This window comes from Pan troglodytes, chromosome X (genome assembly GCF_028858775.2).
Source record: "Pan troglodytes isolate AG18354 chromosome X, NHGRI_mPanTro3-v2.0_pri, whole genome shotgun sequence".
NCBI lineage: Eukaryota > Metazoa > Chordata > Mammalia > Primates > Hominidae > Pan > Pan troglodytes.
This window is the reverse complement of record NC_072421.2, coordinates 89,787,382-89,810,800: the sequence shown is the minus strand read 5'-3', so window position 1 is coordinate 89,810,800 and position 23,419 is coordinate 89,787,382. Positions and strand designations below refer to the sequence as shown.

The following is a 23,419-nucleotide window of genomic DNA, read 5'->3' as shown; positions in this document are numbered from 1 at the left end:
AATTTAGAATGAAAAATATGGTAGCTCTTTGAGAATGGACCAAGGGGAAATCTAGGAGAGGGGAAAGGATGTGGAGTTTGACAGCAATAGTCCATGTGATGTGTTTTGCAGCCTTAGTATACCTACGGAGATGAAATACATTTGGAAACTCACTCTTGTGAATTATTTCTATGATAAATTAAACCTGACCAAAGATCATTGCAGAAACCTGGTGAGAGTATCAATATGAGTGGAAAGTTGGAACGTCTTCCGTTGTCCTATCCTATTTCCAACAACTTTATGTTACTAACAACAACAACAAAAGAATTCTACATCATAGAAAAGAGCCAACAACTGTAGAGATCGGGATGCTCTACAATGGATGCTAATATGAAATTGCAGCAGGAAACAACAGCAGGGGAGAACTATCTATTATAAAGTAAAATAAAATAAAACAAAACAGAAAAATCTTTAAAGTCTCACAGGCATGCAACTTGCTAAATTGTTGTAGTATTTTTTCTTTTACATTTGGGCACTAACATTTAAATAGGGCAATCCGACATTGTTACCTGTGAAACAGAGTGTTTCTAAAGAAACAAGTCCTGAAATTATAAATTCAACATTTACATTGAGTAATCTTCCAAAATTGAGATACAAAATACTTTCACATCACACCAAGGAGCTCCCTGCCATTGTATAATCATTTAAAAAAAAAATCTATTGAAGAGGCTGGGCATGGTGGCTCATGCCTGTAATCCCAGCACTTTGGGAAGCCAAAGAGGGTGGATCACCTAAGGTCAGGAGTTCAAGACCAGCCTGACCAACATAATGAAACCCCATCTCTACTAAAAATACAAAAATTAGCTGAGTATGGTGGCATGCACCTGTAAGCCCAGCTGCTCAGGAGGCTGAGGCAGGAAAATATCTTGAACCCAGGAGGCGGAGATTGCAGTGAGCTGAGATTGTGATTGCATCCAGCCTGGGCAACAAGAGCAAAACCCTGTCTCAAAAAAAAAATCTATTTAAGAAAATGGTTTGCTCTGAAATTATGCTGGAAGTCAACAATTAATCTAACGGTCATACAGTAGACCCATAAAAGAGATTGTGAAAAGGTTCACTTTGATTTTTATTATTTTTAATTTTAACTCTAGATTACATCAGCAAATGTTTTAAAGTAACTAATATTTGCTACTACAGATCTGAGCAAACTCAGTGGTGTTTCTTTAAAGACAATCTCTCAAATTTGCTTATAATAGTTCTAGATTAGTCAAAGTAAGTATTTTCAGCATATAACATGCTGATCAAATAAACTGATATACAAACTTGAATCAACGGAATTTTTGTTTCCTTAACAATAACTCCTGCCAAAATTAACAAAGAGGCACAGACATATAATGTCTCTGGCCTTTATCTAGCCTTCCTCTATAGATACTTCTGAAGGTTCTCAGCCTGCTCAGGCACTTGAGGTGATAGCCAACTTTGCCTCAGACCAGAACCAATCTGCACCATACCTGGAAGTACTTCGTATATATGTGTGTGTGTGTGTGTGTGTGTGTGTGTGTGTGTGTGTGTGTGTGTGTATTGTATACAATGTTTTCTTTTTTTAAAAAAAATGAGCAATTTTTTATTTTTATTTATTTTTATTTTTTTATTTTATTATTATTATATTTTAAGTTTTAGGGTACATGTGCACAATGTGCAGGTTAGTTACATATGTATACATGTGCCATGCTGGTGTGCTGCACCCATTAACTCGTCATTTAGCATTAGGTATATCTCCTAATGTTATCCCTCTCCCCTCCCCCCACCCCATAACAGTCCCCGGTGTGTGATGTTCCCCTTCCTGTGTCCATGTGTTCTCACTGTTCAATTCCCACCTATGAGTGAGAATATGGGGTGTTTGGTTTTTTGTTCTTGCGATAGTTTCCTGAGAATGATGATTTCCAATTTCATCCATGTCCCTACAAAGGACATGAACTCATCAGTTTTTATGGCTGCATAGTATTCCATGGTGTATATGTGCCACATTTTCTTAATCCAGTCTATCATTGTTGGACGTTTGGGTTGGTTCCAAGTCTTTGCTATTGTGAACAGTGCCGCAATAAACATACGTGTGCATGTGTCTTTATAGCAGCATGATTTATAGTCCTTTGGGTGTATACCCAGTAATGGGGTGGCTGGGTCAAATGGTATTTCTAGTTCTACACCCCTGAGGAATCGCCACACTGACTTCCACAATGGTTGAACTAGTTTACAGTCCCACCAACAGTGTAAAAGTGTTCCTATTTCTCCACATCCTCTCTAGCACCTGTTGTTTCCTGACTTTTTAATGATTGCCCTTCTAACTGGTGTGAGATGGTATCTCATTGTGGTTTTGATTTGCATTTCTCTGATGGCCAGTGATGGTGAGCATTTTTGCATGTGTTTTTTGGCTGCATAAATGTCTTCTTTTGAGAAGTATCTGTTCATGTCCTTTGCCCACTTGTTGATGGGGTTGTTTGTTTCTTTCTTGTAAATTTGTTTGAGTTCATTGTAGATTCTGGATATTAGCCCTTTGTCAGATGAGTAGGTTGCGAAAATTTTCTCCCATTTGTAGGTTGCCTGTTCACTCTAATGGTAGTTTCTTTTGCTGTGCAGAAGCTCTTTAGTTTAATTAGATCCCATTTGTCAATTTTGGCTTTTGTTGCCATTGCTTTTGGTGTTTTAGACATGAAGTCCTTGCCCATGCCTATGTCCTGAATGGTAATGCCTAGGTTTTCTTCTAGGGTTTTTATGGTTTTAGGTCTAACATTTAAGTCTTTAATCCATCTTGAATTGATTTTTGTATATGGTTTAAGGAAGGGATCCAGTTTCAGCTTTCTACATATGGCTAGTCAGTTTTCCCAGCACCATTTATTAAATAGGGAATCCTTTCCCCATTGCTTGTTTTTCTCAGGTTTGTCAAAGATCAGATAGTTGTAGATATGTGGCATTATTTCTGAGGGCTCTGTTCTGTTCCATTGATCTATATCTCTGTTTTGGTACCAGTACCATGCTGTTTTGGTTACTGTAGCCTTGTAGTATAGTTTGAAGTCAGGTAGCATGATGCCTCCAGCTTTGCTCTTTTGGCTTAGGATTGACTTGGCGATGTGGGCTCTTTTTTGGTTCCATATGAACTTTAAAGTAGTTTTTTCCAATTCTGTGAAGAAAGGCATTGGTAGCTTGATGGGGATGGCATTGAATCTATAAATTACCTTGGGCAGTATGGCCATTTTCACGATATTGATTCTTCCTACCCATGAGCATGGAATGTTCTTCCATTTGTTTGTATCCTCTTTTATTTCATTGAGCAGTGGTTTGTAGTTCTCCTTGAAGAAGTCCTTCACGTCCCTTGTAAGTTGGATTCCTAGGTATTTTATTCTCTTTGAAGCAATTGTGAATGGGAGTTCACTTATGATCTGGGTCTCTGTTTTTCTGTTATTGATGTATAAAAATGCTTGTGATTTTTGTACATTGATTTTGTATCCTGAGACTTTGCTGAAGTTGCTTATCAGCTTAAGGAGATTTTGGGCTGAGACAATGGGGTTTTCTAGATATACAATCATGTCAGCTGCAAACAGGGACAATTTGACTTCCTCTTTTACTAACTGAATACCCTTTATTTCCCTCTCCTGCCTAATTGCCCTGGCCAGAACTTCCAACACTATGTTGAATAGGAGTGGTGAGAGAGGGCATCCCTGTCTTGTGCCAGTTTTCAAAGGGAATGCTTCCAGTTTTTGCCCATTCAGTATGATATTGGCTGTGGGTTTGTCATAGATAGCTCTTATTATTTTGAGATACGTCCCATCAATACCTAATTTATTGAGAGTTTTTAGCATGAAGTGTTGTTGAATTTTGTCAAAGGCCTTTTCTGCATCTATTGAGATAATCATGTGGTTTTTGTCTTTGGTTCTGTTTATATGCTGGATTACATTTATTGATTTGCATATATTGAACCAGCCTTGCATCCCAGGGATGAAGCCCACTTGATCATGGTGGATAAGCTTTTTGATGTGCTGCTGGATTCGGTTTGCCAGTATTTTATTGAGATTTTTGCATCAATGTTCATCAAGGATATTGGCCTAAAATTCTCTTTTTTGGTTGTGTCTCTGTCAGGCTTTGGTATCAGGATGATGCTGGCCTCATAAAATGAGTTAGGGAGGATTCCCTCTTTTTCTATTGATTGGAATAGTTTCAGAAGGAATGGTACCAATTCCTCCTTGTACCTCTGGTAGAATTCAGCTGTGAATCCATCTGGTCCTGGACTCTTTTTGGTTGGTAAGCTATTGATTATTGCCACAATTTTAGCTCCTGTTATTTGTCTATTCAGAGATTCAACTTCTTCCTGGTTTAGTCTTGGGAGGGTGCATGTGTCGAGGAATTTATCCATTTCTTCTAGATTTTCTAGTTTATTTGCATAGAGGTGTTTGTAGTATTCTCTGATGGTAGTTTGGATTTCTGTGGGATCTGTGGTGATATCCCCTTTATCATTTTTTATTGTGTCTATTTGATTCTTCTCTCTTTTCTTCTTTATTAGTCTTGCTAGCGGTCTATCAATTTTGTTGATCCTTTCAAAAAACCAGCTCCTGGATTCATTAATTTTTCGAAGGGTTTTTTGTGTCTCTATTTCCTTCAGTTCTGCTCTGATTTTAGTTATTTCTTGCCTTCTGCTAGCTTTTGAATGTGTTTGCTCTTGCTTTTCTAGTTCTATTAACTGTGATGATAGGGTGTCAATTTTTGATCTTTCCTGCTTTCTCTTGTGGGCATTTAGAATTTCCCTCTACACACTGCTTTGAATGTGTCCCAGAGATTCTAGTATGTTGTGTCTTTGTTCTCGTTGGTTTCAAAGAACATCTTTATTTCTGCCTTCATTTCGTTATGTACCCAGTAGTCATTCAGGAGCAGGTTGTTCAGTTTCCATGTAGTTGAGTGGTTTTGAGTGAGTTTCTTAATCCTGAGTTCTAGTTTGATTGCACTGTGGTCTGAGAGACAGTTTGTTATAATTTCTGTTCTTTTACATTTGCTGAGGAGAGCTTTACTTCCAAGTATGTGGTCAATTTTGGAATAGGTGTGGTGCAGTGCTGAAAAAAATGTATATTCTGTTGATTTGGGGTGGAGAGTTCTGTAGATGTCTATTAGGTCCGCTTGGTGCAGAGCTGAGTTCAATTCCTGGGTATCCTTGTTAACTTTCTGTCTCGTTGATCTGTCTAATGTTGACAGTGGGGTGTTAAAGTCTCCCATTATTATTGTGTGGGAGTCTGAGTCTCTTTGTAGATCACTCAGGACTTGCTTTATGAAACTGGGTGCTCCTGTATTGGGTGCATATATGTTTAGGATAGTTAGCTCTTCTTGTTGAATTGATCCCTTTACCATTATGCAATGGCCTTCTTTGTCTCTTTTGATCTTTGTTGGTTTAAAGTCTGTTTTATCAGAGACTAGGATTGCAACCCCTGCCTTTTTTTGTTTTCCATTTGCTTGGTAGATCTTCCTCCATTCTTTTATTTTGAGCCTATGTGTGTCTCTGCACGTGAGATGGGCTTCCTGAATACAGCACACTGATGGGTCTTGACTCTTTATCTAATTTGCCAGTCTGTTTTTTTAATTGGAGCATTTAGTCCATTTACATTTAAAGTTAATATTGTTATGTGTGAATTTGATCCTGTCATTTTGATGTTAGCTGGTTATTTTGCTCGTTAGTTGATGTAGTTTCTTCCTAGCCTCGATGGTCTTTACAATTTGGCATGATTTTGCAGTGGCTGGTACCGGTTTTTCTTTTCAATGTTTAGTGTTTCCTTCAGGAGCTCTTTTAGAGCAGGCCTGGTGGTGACAAAATCTCTCAGCATTTGCTTGTCTGTAAAGTATTTTATTTCTCCTTCACTTATGAAGCTTAGTTTGGCTGGATATGAAATTCTGGGTTGAAAATTCTTTTCTTTAAGGATGTTGAATTTTGGCCCCCACTCTCTTCTGGCTTGTAGAGTTTTTGCTGAGAGATCCACTGTTAGTCTGATGGGCTTCCCTTTGAGGGTAATCCGACCTTTCTCTCTGGCTGCCCTTAACATTTTTTCCTTCATTTCAACTTTGGTGAATCTGACAATTATGTGTCTTGGAGTTGCTCTTCTCGAGGAGTATCTTTGGTGGCGTTCTCTATATTTCCTGAATCTGAATGTTGGCCTGCCTTGCTAGATTGGGGAAGTTCTCCTGGATAATATCCTGCAGAGTGTTTTCCAACTTGGTTCCATTCTCCCCGTCACTTTCAGGTACACCAATCAGACGTAGATTTGGTCTTTTCACATAGTCTCATATTTCTTGGAGGCTTTGTCCATTTTTTTTTTTATTCTTTTTTCTCTAAACTTCCCTTCTCACTTCATTTCATTCATTTCATCTTCCATCGCTGATACCCTTTCTTCCAGTTGATCGCATCGGCTCCTGAGGCTTCTGCATTCTTCACGTAGTTCTCGAGCCTTGTCTTTCAGCTCCATCAGCTCCTTTAAGCACTTCTCTGTATTGGTTATTCTAGTTATACATTCGTCTAAATTTTTTTCAAAGTTTTCAACTTATTTGCCTTTGGTTTGAATTTCCTCCTGTAGCTCGGAGTAGTTTGATCGTCTGAAGCCTTCTTCTCTCAACTCGTCAAAGTCATTCTCTGTCCAGCTTTGTTCCGTTGCTGGTGAGGAACTGCATTCCTTTGGAGGAGGAGAGGCACTCTGCTTTTCAGAGTTTCCAGTTTTTCTGCTCTATTTTTTCCCCATCTTTGTGGTTTTATCTACTTTTGGTCTTTGATGATGGTGACGTACAGATGGGTTTTTGGTGTGGATGTCCTTTCTGTTTGTTAATTTTCCTTCTAACAGACAGGACCCTCAGCTGCAGGTCTGTTGGAGTTTGCTAGAGGTCCACTCCAGACCCTGTTTGCCTGGGTATCAGCAGCGGTGGCTGCAGAACCACGGATTTTCGTGAACCGCGAATGCTGCTGTCTGATCATTCCTCTGGAAGTTTTGTCTCAGAGGAGTACCCAGCCGTGTGAGGTGACAGTCTGCCCGTACTGGGGGGTGCCTCACAGTTAGGCTGCTCGGGAGTCAGGGGACAGGGACACACTTGAGGAGGCAGTCTGCCCATTCTCAGATCTTCAGCTGCATGCTGGGAGAAGCACTGCTCTCTTCAAAGCTGTCAGACAGGGACATTTAAGTCTGCAGAGGTTACTGCTGTCTTTTTGTTTGTCTGTGCCCTGCCCCCAGAGGTGGAGCCTACAGAGGCAGGCAGGCCTCCTTGAGCTGTGGTGGGCTCCACCCAGTTCAAACTTCCCAGCTGCTTTGTTTACCAAGCAAGCCTGGGCAATGGTGGGCGCCCCTCCCCCAGCCTCGCTGCCACCTTGCAGTTTGATCTCAGACTGCTGTGCTAGCAATCAGCGAGACTCCGTGGGCGTACGACCCTCTGAGCCAGGTGCAGGATATAATCTCCTGGTGCGCTGTTTTTTAAGCTCGTCGGAAAAGCGCAGTATTAGGGCGGGAGTGACCCGATTTTCCAGGTGCCTTCTGTCACCCCTTTCTTTGACTCAGAAAGGGAACTCCCTGACCCCTTGCGCTTCCCGAGTGAGGCAGTGCCTCGCCCTGCTTCGGCTCGTGCACGGTGCGCTGCACCCACTGTCCTGTGCCCACTGTCTGGCACTCCCTAGTGAGATGAACCCGGTACCTCAGATGGAAATGCAGAAATCACCTGTCTTCTGCGTCGCTCACACTGGGAGCTGTAGACCGGAGCTGTTCCTATTCAGCCATCTTGGCTGCTTCCCCAGTGTTTTCTTTTTAGTCGGGATCTCCCTTCCGTCGCCCAGGCTAGAGTGCAGTGGCAGGATCTCCACTTACTGCAGCCTCAAATTCCTGAGCTCAGGTGATTCTCCCATCTCAGCCTCCCAAGTAGCTGGGACTACAGGCATGTGTTAGCACACTTGGATTTTTTGTATTTTAGTAGTAATGAGGTTTCGCCCTGCTGCCCATGCTGGTCTCAAACTCTTGGGTGCAAACGATCCACCTGCCACGGCTTCCCAAATTGCTGAGATTACAGGCGTGATCCACCATGCCTGGCCTCCTGGCAGTACTTTAACAGGCCCAGTCTCACTATCTAAGTACAGAATTTAATGTGCTAGTGTGGCCACGGAAACCTAAATGTCCATGTTTACTAAACCAATTGCATGTGTCTATGTTTCCCTGCTTCCTGTTTTACCTTCCAATTTTCAGATGGGATTGGAGGGAAAAAACGGAATTGATTATCTGGTTATTGAACATCTTCCATACGCTCACTTTAGAAACTTTATTGTGCTAACCTTCATGGCAATTCTATAAGAATGATATAAATACCCCCAAGTTACAGATGTGGAAACAAATTCAAATAATTTGTCACTTGTCTCAGGGTCTGTGTACAGTTAATGAGATAATCACTGGCTGCATTCTTACTACAAAGAGAACCAAATAATGAGGTTGCCTAACCATGAGTATCATCATTGATCACATGTTTTTTTCTGCAGAATGTTTCCCTCCAGATCAGGACTTTTGGTGTCCTAAAGTTAGTCGAAATTAATCAAATTCCTTCTTGTGCATTTGAATGTGCCCTACTGGCAACTCTTCTTTGAGGATCATACCTTCACCCCAAATGCAATGAGGCCCCCAACTCTGGCCTCACCTATTCCTGGTATTTATTCTGCTCTCAAGTGGCCTCCATTTCACTCTCAATGTGCTTTACTTATGAGTCCTCATGATAAGCCAAGTGATGAGCTTTTAGCAGCTTGGTTTCAGTGTTATCAACAAGGCTACTTCTGTGATTACAAATGCAATTTGTTTTGCTTGGGTGCTAGACATTGCTAGAAGACTCATGCATAGGCTGATGAGTCATAATCCAAAACTCTATGTAAACAAATGATTCATATGATAGAAGTATATTCACCCTTGATTTCTTCCTTATATTTGAAAACTGAAACTCCATATTTTATTCATTTATTATTATGTTGAATAGTGCTTAAATTCTATAATTTATTTTCCAAAGCCTAATAACTGGTAGATATAAAAGGCATAGTTAGCAAATTTTTTTCTAAGTTGGTTGCCAATATTTTGTAGTCCAAGAGCTCCAGAAGAATGGTTCCCATCTGTCGTGCTGTGTATTCATCTGCTGTGGGAGCTCATAAGCCTTTTATCTATGGACATGACACCCATCTGCTCTGTTGCTAAGATTCATTAACATGCCATGAGAATCGTGGGATGTCAGGTCACACCTGGGATACATGTTCGCTGAGGAGCCATTATGTATAAATATAAGAATAGGGGACAGTGTACGATTGGACAAACAGCATGGACTTTAGAATCAGAATATTTATGTTTAAATCCCCCTATCAAACACTTGCAAACTGTGCAACTTTAGGCACATTATTTAACCTCTCTGAGCCTCAGTTTCCTCAACTGAGGCATTAATGGCTATACATCAATAAAGCTGCTATAAGGACTGAATAAATTGAAATTATTACTTTAGAGCACTTAATATAATGCCATTAGTAATCAAAAATAAAAGTTACTAATGATTAAAAGCAAAGTACTCAAACGGCTAAAGGTCAATGACAATGACAAAATCTTAGGACTCTGGGCAGAGAACAATGTTGAATATTTTCCATATGTCTAAAAATAAAACCCTGCACTTACAAATAATGTTACCACATCAGGGTATGTTGATTTTTTTATATTTAGTCTTTCTACTGTCTGAAGAGTTACCTCTAAACTTGTCTTGGCATTTAAGGCCTTCAACAACATAATTCTTGAAGATGAAAATTACTCTCAAAAGTTCCCAGATTAAGCTTTGAAATAATTCTGACCTCAAATCTTTCCATGATAATAGTTAGCTTATGTTTCTAAAGAACATACACATTTTCCATACAACTTAAAGAAATCATACCAAAGAAACACATTCTGAACTTCAAGCCAAAAGATAAGTGTGTTGGGTTTTGAGGAAAACATTAAACTATGAAGTGTGTGATTCAGAAACATTTTTTTAAAGTGTGAGTATCTTAAAAGTATCAAAAATATCACCTGTTGTGAAACTGTAGCTGACAAATAAAGGAAGTTAATGGTATGTGCACCTTGGAAAACTTTGTATTATTTTGTGACCCCAGTGAATTTTTTTCAAGATACTTCCATTGCTAATAAAAGGCATTCCAGGCCAGGCGCGGTGGCTCACGCCTGTAATCCAAGCACTTTGGGAGGCCGAGGCGGGTGGATCACCTAACGTCGGCAGTTTGCGACCAGCCTGACCAACATGGAGAAACCCGGTCTCTACTAAAAATACAAAATTAGCCAGGCATGGTGGCACACGCCTGTAGTCCCAGCTACTCGGGAGGCTGAGGCAGGAGAATTGCTTGAAACCGGGGGGTGGAGGTTGCAGTGAGCTGAGATAGTGCCATTGCACTCCAGCCTGGGCACCAATAGCAAAACTCCATCTCAAAAAATAAAATAAAATAATAAATAAATAAGTAAATAAACAAATAAGAGAGCATTCCAAGGGTCATGCACTGTGACTCATGTCTGTAATCCCAGCACTTTGGGAAGCCAAGGTGGGTGGATTACTTGAGACCAGTAGTTTGAGACCAGCCTGGTCAACAGGGTGAAACCCCATCTCTACTAAAAATACAAAAATTAGTGGAGTGTGGTGGTGTGCACAAGCAATGTCAGCTACTTGGGAGGCTAATGTACAAGAATTGCTTGAGCCTGGGAGGTGAAGGTTGCAGTGAGCTGAGATTGCACCACTGCACTCCAGCTTGGGTGACAAAGCAAGACTCTGCCTCTTTTCCTGGCAGTACTTTAATAGGCCCAGTCTCACTATCTAAGTAGTCTCACTATCTAAGGAAAAAAAAAAAAAAAAAAAAAAAAAAGCATTGCAAGTGACCCCACCACATAGACACAAATTGAAATCAATACAAAAATATTGCCCAAGCATAGTCTAACATTTAATGAATCAATTATGCATAGTCTAGAAAGGTAGTTTTCCTTGGAAAATAAATAAAGACACTAGTGTTGACCTTTAACCTGAGCATCTAAATCTTCCTTTGGGTTGCTTTGTTTATAAACAAAACAAAACAAAAACTCAAATCGGTGTGTGACTCATTCTGTCATAAATTATAGACCATTTGGAATATGAAAGAATTATGTAAGAGATAATTTTATTTTATGAAAACTGATTAGCCAAATTCCTGTGGATTCTTAATTGTGCTGTGGTAAAATATAAGATTAATGTAGCAGTTCCTTCATCTAGTAAATTTACTGCTAACATATTGAATTAGTGATCCTGTTAGCACTATTCCAGGATTAGGTCGTTCGTCAACACTGCTAATTCTCACATTCCATCACTCTTAGTTTTTCTCAACCTACAGAAAGATTTTCATTAAAGATTATCATAGCAGTTTACTGATATGGTTTGGCTCTGTGTCCTCACCAAAATCCCATGTTGAATTGTAATTCCCAATGTTGAGGGAGGGACCTGGTAGGAAGTAATTGGATCATGGTGGCAGGTTTCCCTCTTGTTGTTCTCATGATAGTGAGTGAGTTGTGAGGCTACCTGGTTGTTCGTAAGTGTGGAGGACTTTCCCCTTCACTCTCTTCCTCCTGCTCCCACCATGTGAAGATGTGCTGGCTTCTCGTTCACTTTCTGCCATGATTGTAAATTTCCTGAGGCCTCCCCAGAAGCAGAAGCCTGTACAGCCCACAGAATCATGAGATGATTAAACCTCTTTTCTTTATAAATTACCCAGCCTCAGGTATGTCTTTATAGCAGTATGAGAATAAACTCATACAGAAAATTGGTACCAGAGAAGTGGGGCATTGCTATACAGTTACCTGAAAATGTGGAGTGACTTTGGAACTGAGTAACTGACAGAGGTTGAAACAGTTTGAAGGGCTCAGAAGAAGACAGGAAGATGAGGGAAAGTCTGGAACTTCCTAGAGACTTGTTAAATTGTTGTGGCTAAAATGTGGATAGTTATATGAACAATGAAGTCCAGGCTGAGGTGGTCTCAGATGAAGATGAGGAACTTACTGGGAAATGGAATAAAGGTCACTCTTGCTATGCTTTGGCAAAGAGACTGGCAGCATTGTGCCACTGCTCAAGGGATCTGTTGAACTTTGAACTTAAGAGAGATGATTTAGGGTATCTGGTGGAAGAAATTTCTAAGCAGCATAGTGTTCAAGGTGTGACCAGGCTGCTTCTAAGAGCCTATATTCACTTTCATAAACAACGAAATGACCTCAAACTGTAACTTATATTTTAAAATGGAAGTAGAGCATAAAAGTTTGAAAAATTTGCAGCCCAGCCATGTGGTAGAAAAGAAAAGCCCATTTTCGGGGGCCGGGCACAGTTGCTCACACCTGTAATCCCAGCACTTTGGGAGGCCGAGGCAGGTGGATCACAAGGTCAGGAGATCGAGACCATCCTGGCTAACACAGTGAAACCCCGTCTCTATTAAAAATACAAAAAAAATTAGGCAGGCATGGTGGTGGGTGCCTGCAGTCCCAGCTATTCGGGAGACTGAGGCAGGAGAATGGTATGAACCTGGGAGGCGGAGCTTGCAGTGAGCCGAGATCGCACCACTGTACTACAGCCTGGGTGACAGAGTGAGATTCTGTCTCAAAAAAAAAAAAAAAAAGCCCATTTTCTGTGGAGGAATTCAAGCTGGTTGCACAAATTTGCATATGTAAAGAGGAGCCAAATGTTGACAGCCAATATAAAGGAGAAAATGCCTCGAAGGCATTTCAGCGACCTTCGTGGAAGTCCCTCTCATCACAGACCTGAAGGCCTGGGAGAGAAAAATCGTTTCATGAGCCATGCCCAGGACCCTGCTGCTCTGTGCAGCCTTAGGACATGGCGCCCTGTGTCCCAGCTGTTCCAGCTCCAGTTGTGGCTAAAAAGGGCCAAGGTACAGCTTGAACCCTTGCTTCAGCAGGTGCAAGCCCCAAGCCTTGGCAGCTTCCACATGGTATTGAGCCTGCAGTTACACAGAGGGCAAGAGGTGAGGCTTGGGAGCCTCTGCCTAGGTTTCAGAGGATGTATGGAAAAACCTCAATGTCCAGGCAGACATCTGCTGCATGTGATGAAGCCCTCATGGAGAACCTCTACTAGGGCAGTACAGAGGGGATATGTGGGGTTGGAGCCCTCACACACAGTCCCCACTGGGGTACTGCCTAGTGAAGCTGTGAGAAGAGGGCCACTGTTTTCCAGACTCCAGAATGGCAGATCCACTGAAAGTTTGCCCTGTGCACCTAGAAAAGCCACAGGCACTCAATGCCAGCCCATGAAAACAGCCAAAAAGGCTGTACACTGCAAAGCTGCAGGAGTGGGGATGCCCAAGGACTTGGGAGCCCATCCCTTGCATCAGTGTGGCCTGGATGTAAGACATGGTATAAAGGTAATTATTTGGCAGCTTTAGAATGTAATAACTGCCCTGCTGGGTTTTGGACTTGCGTAGGGCCTGTAGCCAATTTGTTTTTGCCATTTTCTCCCTTTTGGAGTAGGAGGATTTACCCAATGCCTGTACCCTCATTGTATCTTGGACATGCAAACTTTTTTAAAAAATTTTACGGATTAATAGTCAGAAGGGACTTGCCTTATCTCAGATGAGAGTTTGGACTTCGAATTTTTAGTTAATGCTAGAATGAGTTAAAACTTTAGGGGCCTGCTGGGAAGGCATAATTGTGTTTTGAAATCTGAGAAAGACATGAGATTTGGGAGGGGTTGGTGGAGGAGTGATATGGTTTGGCTCTGTGTCCTCACCCAAATCTCATGCTTAATTGTAATCCCCAATGTTGTGGGAGGGACCTGGTAGAAGGTGATTGAATCATGGGAACAGACTTCACCCTTGCTGTTCTTATGATAGTGAGTGAGTTCTCACGAGACCTAGTTGTTTGAAAGTGCATAGGACTTCCTTCTTCACTCTCTCTCCCTAATGCTTCCACCATGTAAGATGGACTGGCTTACCCTTCACCTTCTGCCATGATTGTAAGTTTCTTGAGGCTTCCACAGCCATGCCTCCTGTACAGCCTGCAGAACTGTGAGTCAATTAAACCTTTTTTCTTTATTAATTACCCAATCTCAGGTAGTTCTTTATAACAGTGTGAAAAGAGACTAATATATTTACCATTTCTAAAAAATGCATTTTCGGGGATATTTCAACACCTTATATTCCGTATGGTCTGTGTATCTTATTGTTTATTTCTTTTCACTCCAGCACCATAAAGGATCATCTTACTTTATCATATGCAAATGTGTGCAGGTGTTCTTCTAGCTGAATAGAAAACTATACTCTTCTAACACCAGAAAGAGCCTCCTTTAAAAAAAAATTATATATATATATATATATATATATATATATATATATATATATATGTATATATTAGTTTCAGGGACCACCTTCGGTTCTTTCTTTACATTCTTAGTGAGAAACTGTAATATAGTAATAAGAAAATGAGCTTTGAAGCCAGACAAAGGGAGTTTGAATCCTGTCTTTGGTACTTACTAGCACCTTTCTGTTCCCCAATTTCCTCATCTATAAAATATGGAAAATAATAATAATAGTTTTAATAACAGTCACAGGTTTGTAATGAAAATTAGATGAGTTAATGTTTTAAATGCTTAGGAGACTGCCTAATATATAGTAAATTTATATAAAATTTTTAAAGAAAAGTTTTTTTTTTTTTTTTTTTTTTTTAGATGGAGTCTCACTCTATCACCCAGGCTGGAGTGCATTGGTACAATCTCGGCTCACTGCAACCTCTGCCACCCGGGTTCAAGCGATTCTCCTGCCTCAGCCTGCTGAGTAGCTGGGATTGCAGGCACCTGCCACCGCACCCAGCTAATTTTTGTATTTTTAATAGAGACGGGGTTTCACCACCTTGGCCAGGTTGGTCTTGAACTCCTGATCTCGTGATCCACCTGCCTCGGCCTCCCAAAGTGCTAGGATTATAGGGGTGAGCCACCACCCCCAGCCAATAAATAAGTTTTATGACCACATTTAGCTTCCATCATTTTTTCAAAGTGATCATTCTTTCTAATGTCTTTATTTATCTTGTATCACTTTACATTGCACTGTTTTACGTCCTTTTTTGCCAGAAGTCAGTTATGTTTTTTGTAGGAGACATGAGTCGTGAGCTGTGACCATTGATATTTGGAAAATTAAAGTCAAACAATAAGTCCATTCCCCACTCCCACATATTCTACAGCAGTTGTCTAGTGCTATTATTCCAAGCTACTTATTTCTCAGTAAAAATAAGACATGATTACAAAATATTGTATTTAATGAAGTACAGTGGTAGCCAAGATATTGTCTAAATTCATAATTAGAATGGCATCTTAGTAGAATAATTTTTTTACAAGCAGGGCAATTGCCATTCAATGTCATAGAAAAGCATGAAAAAGCACCAATAAGTAGACCCCAGTTTTATTTTGTTTCAGTTTTTTTACAGAACATCATTCAGTTTTAGACTTGCTAACTCATGGAGCATTATAATTGCCATGAATCAGGGGAAGGGAAGGTGAAGGGTGAATTTATTGTGGAAGGGGAAACGATCAAATCATATAAAATGCCACATTACAAAAAAATAAGAATTCCATGCTAACTCACATATACATATGGCATGTGCAAAGCTGATCGACTGCCATTTTTTGAGTACCTCTCTACTTCCTCTAAGTATTGCACAGCTGCTAGCATATTTGCTGCAGTGAATGTTTTTGGTCCCATTGGCCCTTAGAAATTGAAAATGTTTTCAGGGTGGTTTGATTTAACTTCTGAAGTTGATTAAAACTAACATTAATTTTTGAAAACCTAATTTAGGACTTCAGTATATTTACTCCAGTTATGTATCAAAATATTTTTAAAGATACTCACAAAAAATGATAATTATCCTAATAAGGAAATGGACATTCTCATTTGATTTTCTTTACTCAAAGAAAATTGACCTATGATTTCACAATTCCACATTAATTAGTTGAATAGTTGGCTTTTCAGCTAGGATCCACTCTGTTTTATGGGACAGTATTGTAGCATTTGCCAATTAAAACAAAAACAGAAACAAAAACCACCAGGCGTGGTGGCTCACACCTATAATCCCAGCACTTTAGGAGGCCGAGGCAGATGGATCACCTGAGGTCAGGAGTTCAAGACCAGCCTGGCCAACATGGTAAAACACTGTCTCTACTATAAATACAAAAATTAGCCTGGCACGATGGTGGTCACCTGTAATCCCAGCTACTTGGGAGGCTGAGGCAGGAGAATCGCTTGAACTCAGGAGGCAGAGGTTACAGTGAGCCGAGACAGTGGCCTTGCCCTCTAACCTGGGCAACAAGAGCAAAACTCCATCTCAAAAAAAATAAAATTAAATTAAAAATTTTTTAAAAAGTCACTATCTGTATCATGAATGTTAATTAATTGGCATCTAAATTGTTGAATGTGGCATTATCAAAGTATTTAAAGATTTCAGTGGAGGAACAGAAATAATTTAACCTCTAAATTGCACTCTAGTTCCACTAGGCTCTATTTTCAGAATATTGCTTTTAAAATTCCCCAAATTAAGTAATGAATATCTTGTTAAAAATAAGATATTTCATAAGAAACCATAAAAGTTTATTCATGAAATAAGTATTTTATTTAAGCTTTTCAGGGGCAAGCACAATGTTCCTTAGAAACAAGATTGAAAAGTCCTTATCCGTACATACTTTGCCTGTAATAATACCATATACAAAATGTAACCCATCAGTCTATGGTCTATCTTAAATTGCAGTTGAAGCCTCAGGCAATCAAGGCTGTCAGATAACTTTAAAAAGATCTTCAAGAAAAAAGTACTCCCTGTGTAAGAAATAATTGTGTCAATAACAAGATTTTATCTTTGTTAACAGACAAAAGAATTGGTAATTGGTAAATCAGTAGAGTTAATTATATGGGACTCCATTTACAGGAATACAGTCAGAAATAACTACTTCGTTAGATAAAAGATCATTGATTTATGCCTAGGTGCAGTAGCTCATGCCTGTAATCTCAGCATTTTGGGAAGCTGAGGCGGGTGGATCACCTGAGGTCAGGAGTTCAAGCCCAGCCTGGCCAACATGGTGAAACACCGTCGCTACTAAAAATACAATGATTAGCTGGACATGGTGGCAGGAATCTGTAATCCCAGCTACTTGGGAGGCTGAGGCAGGAGAATCGCTTTAACATGGGAGGCAGAGGTTGCAGTGAGCTGAGATCGTTCCATTGCACTCTAGCCTGGGTGACAAGAGCAAAACTCAGTCTCAAAAAAAAAAAAAAAAAAAATTGATTTAGTATCTTCTTATTCATCGAGGAAAAGTGTTATATTATAATGTCTAATTCCATCTGACTTCTATTTATCCCAGTGATACCTGATGTCATACTGGTAGGTTAAATTTTATAATCTTAAGGTGCTTATTTGAAATTGTGTGCTTTTCTTCAACACTTCTATTCTGAAGACGACTGCAACGGTTTCTTAATCAAACATTCAATAAACTAGTAGTATAATTCTGAGATGCCTCTTGGATACAGGTGTAGGTGGGATTATTATATTATGTTTGCTTTGTATTCTACATTCTCACCAATTTTCTTGAGACTGAATCAGCAGGGCATGACTCGAAAGTCATAGTAAAACCACTTTTGCAAAAATTATAACTAAGAAAATTATTACAGTGAAAGAGATTGGACCTAACTGACCCCATTTTGCTTCCAACTGCCAAGCTGTCCTTGTTCATTCCTGGGCGTAGGCTGAACTGTTGGAGGAACTTAGTTTATGGTTTAACTTTAAAACAAAGACGATAATAGCCTGACAGGGTTTGACTCTGTGTCCCTACCCAACTCTCACTTTGAATTGTAATAATCCCCATGTGTCAAGGGTAGGACCAAGTGGAAATAATTGAATCATGGGGGCAGTTTACCCCATGCTGTTCTCATGATATTAAATTATCATGAGATCTGATGGTTTTATAAGGGGAATCCTCCTTCGCTCAGCACTCACTTTGTCTCCTGCCACCAGGTGGCTTCCACCATGATTATAAGTTTCCTGAGGCCCCCTTCCCAGCCATGGGGAAATGTGAGTCAATTAAAACCCTTCGCTTTATAAATTACCCAGTCTCGGGTATTTCTTCATAGCAGCGTGAGAACGGACTAATACCGTAAATTGGTACTGAGGTAGTGGGGTGCTGATATAAGGATACCCTAAAATGTGGAAGCGACTTTGGAACTGGGTAACAGGCAGAGGTTGGAACAGTTTCAACAGTTCAGATGAAGACAGAAAAATGTGGGAAAGTTTGGAACTTACTAGAGACTTGTTGAATGGCTTTGAACAAATTGCTGATAGTGACATGGACAATGAAGTACAGGCTGAGGTGGTCTCAGATGGAGATGAGGAACTTGTTGGAAACTGGAGTAAAGGTCACTCTTGCTATGTTTTAGCAAAAAGGATGGTGGCATTTTGCCCCTGCCCTAGAGATCTATGGAACTTTGAACTTCAGAGAGATGATTTATGGTGTCTGGCAGAAGAAATTTCTAAGTGGCAAAGAGTTCAAAAGGAAGCAGAGCATAAAATTTTGGAAAATTTAAGCCTGACGATATGATAGAAAAGAAAAATTCATTTTCTGGGAGAAATTCAAGCCTGCTGCAGAAATTTGCATAAGTAATGAGGAGCCAAATGTTAATCACCAAGACAATGGGAAAAATGTCTCCAGGACATGTTAGAGACCTTCCTGGCAGCCCCTGCCATCACAGAACCAAGACCTAGGAGGGAAAAATGATTTTATGGGCTGGGCCAGGGCCTTCTTACTCTGTGCAGCCTCAGGACATGGTGACCTGTGTCACAGGTGCTTCAGTTCCAGTCATGGCTAAAAGGACCCCAAATATAGCACAGGTCATTGCTTCAGAGGGTGCAAGCCCCAAGCCTTGGTGGCTTACATGTGGTGTTGGGGCTGCAGGTGATAACATCTCAATTGTAAAACCTAAGATCAGTGCTTGAGGTATTTTCCAGACCCTGCACTTGATGGATCAACTGGTACCACCCAGATTGGTAAACTGGCTTATCTGATCTTGTGACCCCCACTTAGGAAGTGACTCAGCAAAAGAAGACAGCTTCAGCACTCCCTATGATTTCATCTCTGACCCAATCAATCAGCACTCTCCACTTTCTGACCACCTACCCACCAAATTATCCTTAAAAACTTCCATCCTCTCCTGAGTTTTTGAGTAATAACAAAACTAGTCTCCTGTACAGTTGGCTCTGTGTGAATTAAACTCTTTGTCTATTGTAATTCTCCTGTCTTGATAAATTGGCTCTGTCTAGGCAGCAGGAAAGGAGAACCCATTGGGAGGTTACGATAGTTTCAAACGTGGCAAAACTTCACTAATTCAGGCTGGAATAACTTAAAACTTGTGACAATCTGGACAGAATCCTGGGTTGGGATTTACCTTTATAATATTAATCATATCTTCTCACAGTGCATGAATCAATTCTGAAACTCTTTGCAAACAGCATAAATTAACTCTGTGAAATACTGTAGGATGTTATAATTGCAGAATGCATGGCTTCCATGAATTTCAGATGCACATATACATTAAATAATTAACATGGTCCTCCTTCCATTCCATTTGGGTTATTTATCTAATAGTCTAGATTCATATTTATGTATTTACATTATTTGAATTTATTTATCCTATAACAAATAAAAGACATTTGAAAATAACTAGGTAGAAGGCAATTTATGGATATTAATTTGATATCAGAGGAGTCAGATTTAGGACTTTATTAACAACAGTATAATAACCAGTTATAGAATACCAAATAACATATTAATGTCTGGACATTGGCCTTCTAACCCCCCTTCTTTTTTTTTGAGACAGAGTCTTGCTTTGTTGCCCAGGCTGGAGTGCAGTGGTGCGATCTCAGCTCACTGCAAGCTCTGCCTCCTGGGTTCATGCCATTCTCCTGCCTCAGCCTCCTGGGTAGCTGGGACTACAGGTGCATGCCACCATGCCTGGCTAATTTTTTTTGTATTTTTTGTAGAGGCGGGGTTTCACTGTGTTAGCCAGGATGGTCTCGATCTCTTGACCTCATGATCCACCCTCCTCAGCCTTCCAAACTGCTGGGATTACAGGCATGAGCCACCGCACCCAGCCAACCCCATTTTTTTAAGTCCTCTTAAAATCTATACTAGGAAAACAAATTAGAATTGAATTTTTGGTCACATTTTTGAGCTGTCCTGACCAAAATAAGTAAAAGTGGTTGCTTTACAAATACACCTTATAACTTGATTTTTAAAAACAAATTCAGACGGGTTTTGTTAGAGTAGGTAGCTATACAGACATGAGCAGGGCAGAAGATGCTTCTCCCCCAGGAATGTCAGGTGACCATCAGGTGATGGTCAGGCTGTCATTAAACTGTCTCTCTAAAATAATAATCAGTTGCAGCAGAGGCAAGGAAAGGGAGACTCCCAAAAGACAGAAAACACCTGAAGCTGGTGATCAGCAGCTTCCCAATAAGATCTCAGGAGTTGGGTGGGTGAGCTCAAACATGTACACTAAGAGGCAAAATGGTAGAATTTAACTGGTATATGACCTTCCTCTAGGAACACTCAACTGGTAAGGGAAAAATGCCTCAAATGAGCATGCACACAACTTCAGTAAACACACTGCACATGTGGCCCCTCTCAAGTGCTAGCAGGCCACTGTGCAGGTGGAGAGCCCATCCCAACAAAAAATCAAGGAAGAAGACACACAAACCTTGGAATCATGCCAATGTATAAAAACCTCAAGTCAAGGGTCAAACACGGTACTTGGATTTCTCAAATTGCCCACTTGGCCCTCTACCAAGTGCACTTTGCTTCCTGTCATTCCTGCTCTGAAACTTTTTAATAAACTGTCACTCCTGCTCTAAAACTTGCATTGGTCTCTCACTCAACCTTATGTTCCTCAGTTGAATTCTTCCCTCCAAGGGAAGAGTTTGCTGCAGACCTACCATATTTACTGCTGCTAACATTATCCCCCAGATTTGTTTCAGTGAAGTTTTACTAAAGTTGGCCTAATTAACATAAAAAGCAAATTATGCTATATTATGCTAAAACTTAAATTTAAGTCATATTATAAAACAGCAGTTTTACTTTTTTCAATCCATGATTACAAAAGTACACTTAAACATCAGCAGAATAAACATTTAGAAGATGCTTTTAGAGGAACACTTTTACCTGATCCAACAAGTTAATTTCACTGTTATTATCAAATCACACTAAAAAGATATATATTTACTGTCATATTTTCAACAGTAAATTTTGAGTCCAGCACAAAATCACCTGAAGAAATGTAAGGGAATACACATTATGTACACTATTTAAGAGTATTCCTTATACATTTGTAAAAATCATTTAAAAGGAAGAGGGAGGAAAAATCATAGGGCTTTTGCCATACCTGTGGTTGGGGATGAATCCAGATCTCCATAGTTGTAGACTCTTTCATGGGGGTGCAAGATCGCACAACCTCCTTCATTGGCTTTAGAAGGGAAGAAAATAGAAGTATTTTAAGCTGTTTGTTAAAAGTAAAATACACAGTACATTTCATATAAACATTGCCTATAGGTAGCTAAAATAGTGCCTGGGTAGATTATCTCTTTTTAGACATCATAGTTTATTTATGTAACAAATGGTTATTGAGGGTTAACAATATGCCACACATAGCTCTAGGTACTAGAATTAAAAAAGAGAAAAAAAAGAAAAGAAATTTATTTTCTCATGGAGTTTACATGGAGTGTTACATTTATGTGTTCTATTAAACATATGAATGAAATTGTGGAGGACTATTTAAATGATGCCTGTAACCCCAGTGCTTTGGGAGGCCAAGGTGGGAGGATCACTTGAGCCCAGCATTTTGGAGGCTGCAGTGAGCTATGATTGTGCCACTGCACTTTAACCTGGGCAGCAGAGCAAGACCTTGTCTCAATAAAATAAAATAAAGATAAAAAATAAAATATTTAAATGCCTGACATTTAAGCTGTAGAAAATTTCTGTCCGATGCTTTTGCAACCTAATGGCTTCAAGGGCTATATATGTGAATATGCTCTTGTTGCAAATTAAAATCAACCTTGTGTGTGCCACCACAACACGAATTTGCTATTTGCCATACAAAGATATTTAATAGATGTAATAAATGCCAAAAGATTTAATAGATGTGATAAGTGCTAAGTGCATTGAGGACGCAGATCCTCAGTGCAAATGATCCTTGTCTTTTCAGGAATTAACAGATTTTACCAAAGATGTTCAGTTCTTACTTATGTAAGGAAGCAATACCAAGTTGGAAGTGATTGAAGAATTATCCTGTATCTTGGCTATTGTGATTAGTGCTGCAATAAACATAGAAGTGCAAGTATCTTTTTGATATATCCATTTTCTTTTCTTTCTTTTTTTTGGATATATAACCAGCAGTAGGATTGCTGGATCATATGATAGATCTACTTTCAGTTTTTCCAGGAACATCCTTACTGTTTTCCATAGTGGATGTATTAATTTACATTCCCATCACCAAGGTGCTAGCATTCCCCTTTCTCCACATCCTCTCCATTGTCTGTTATTTTTTGTCTTTTTGTAATAGCCCTTTTACCTGGAATGAGATGCTATTTCATTGTAGTTCTTATTTGCATTTCCCTGAAGATTAGTGATGTTGACTGCTTTGGGGATAAATAACCAGAATATATAAGGAACTCAAACAACTCAATAGAAAAAAAATTAATTTAAAAATGGGCAAAAGATATGAACAGACATTTCATAAAAGAAGACATGCAAATGGCCAAAAGGTACGTTTAACTTTTTTAAAAAAACCAAGTTTATTTAGGTTGCATTTCACATGCACATTTTAAGCATCTAATTTAAACATTCTCTGTCAACTGTGAGCAGTTCAACGTCTGCTGGGCTGCCCTCTGTCAAATACATAATGCTGTATTCATATGTCCATTTAATTAAGTAGGGATGCTATTTTACTTGGTTAAAAGTATAAGTCTATGTGGATGTATCTTGCACATTTAAATTTGGCAACTAAACATGTCCACTGTATAACATGCTTCAGTATTCAAACATTAGAAAAAATTATTTTGTTTTGTACAAAAATAAGAACTTAAAATAATCCCCCCACCCCTGCCAATATTCTATCACTCCCCACCCTCTCCAAAATTACATAGTTATAAGACTAAGAACCAGGAAATCATCTAATAGAATAACCCCAATATACAGAACTGCTGAGACCTAACTGTAATGCAAGTGAGAGAAATGACACTTGCAGGAAAACTTAGTGCTTAGCTACATTTATGCTTGACTGTTTTAAGAAAATGAACTATGGTTCATCAGTGACACCTGAGAAATAAAATGCAGATCTGTA

General features: G+C 39.6%; 1 protein-coding gene across 6 annotated transcripts in view; it reads right to left on the bottom strand.

The window, feature by feature from the left end:
• The window catches only part of PCDH11X (protocadherin 11 X-linked), an 828,783-nt gene that overhangs the window by 393,346 nt on the left and 412,018 nt on the right, over positions 1–23,419 (bottom strand). For all 6 annotated transcript variants that reach the window (XM_054676896.1, XM_054676897.1, XM_054676898.1 and 3 more), the window contains one exon: positions 21,464–21,544. In XM_054676896.1, coding sequence (XP_054532871.1) covers positions 21,464–21,544 — 81 coding nt within the window. The remainder of the gene's footprint in view (positions 1–21,463; positions 21,545–23,419) is intronic.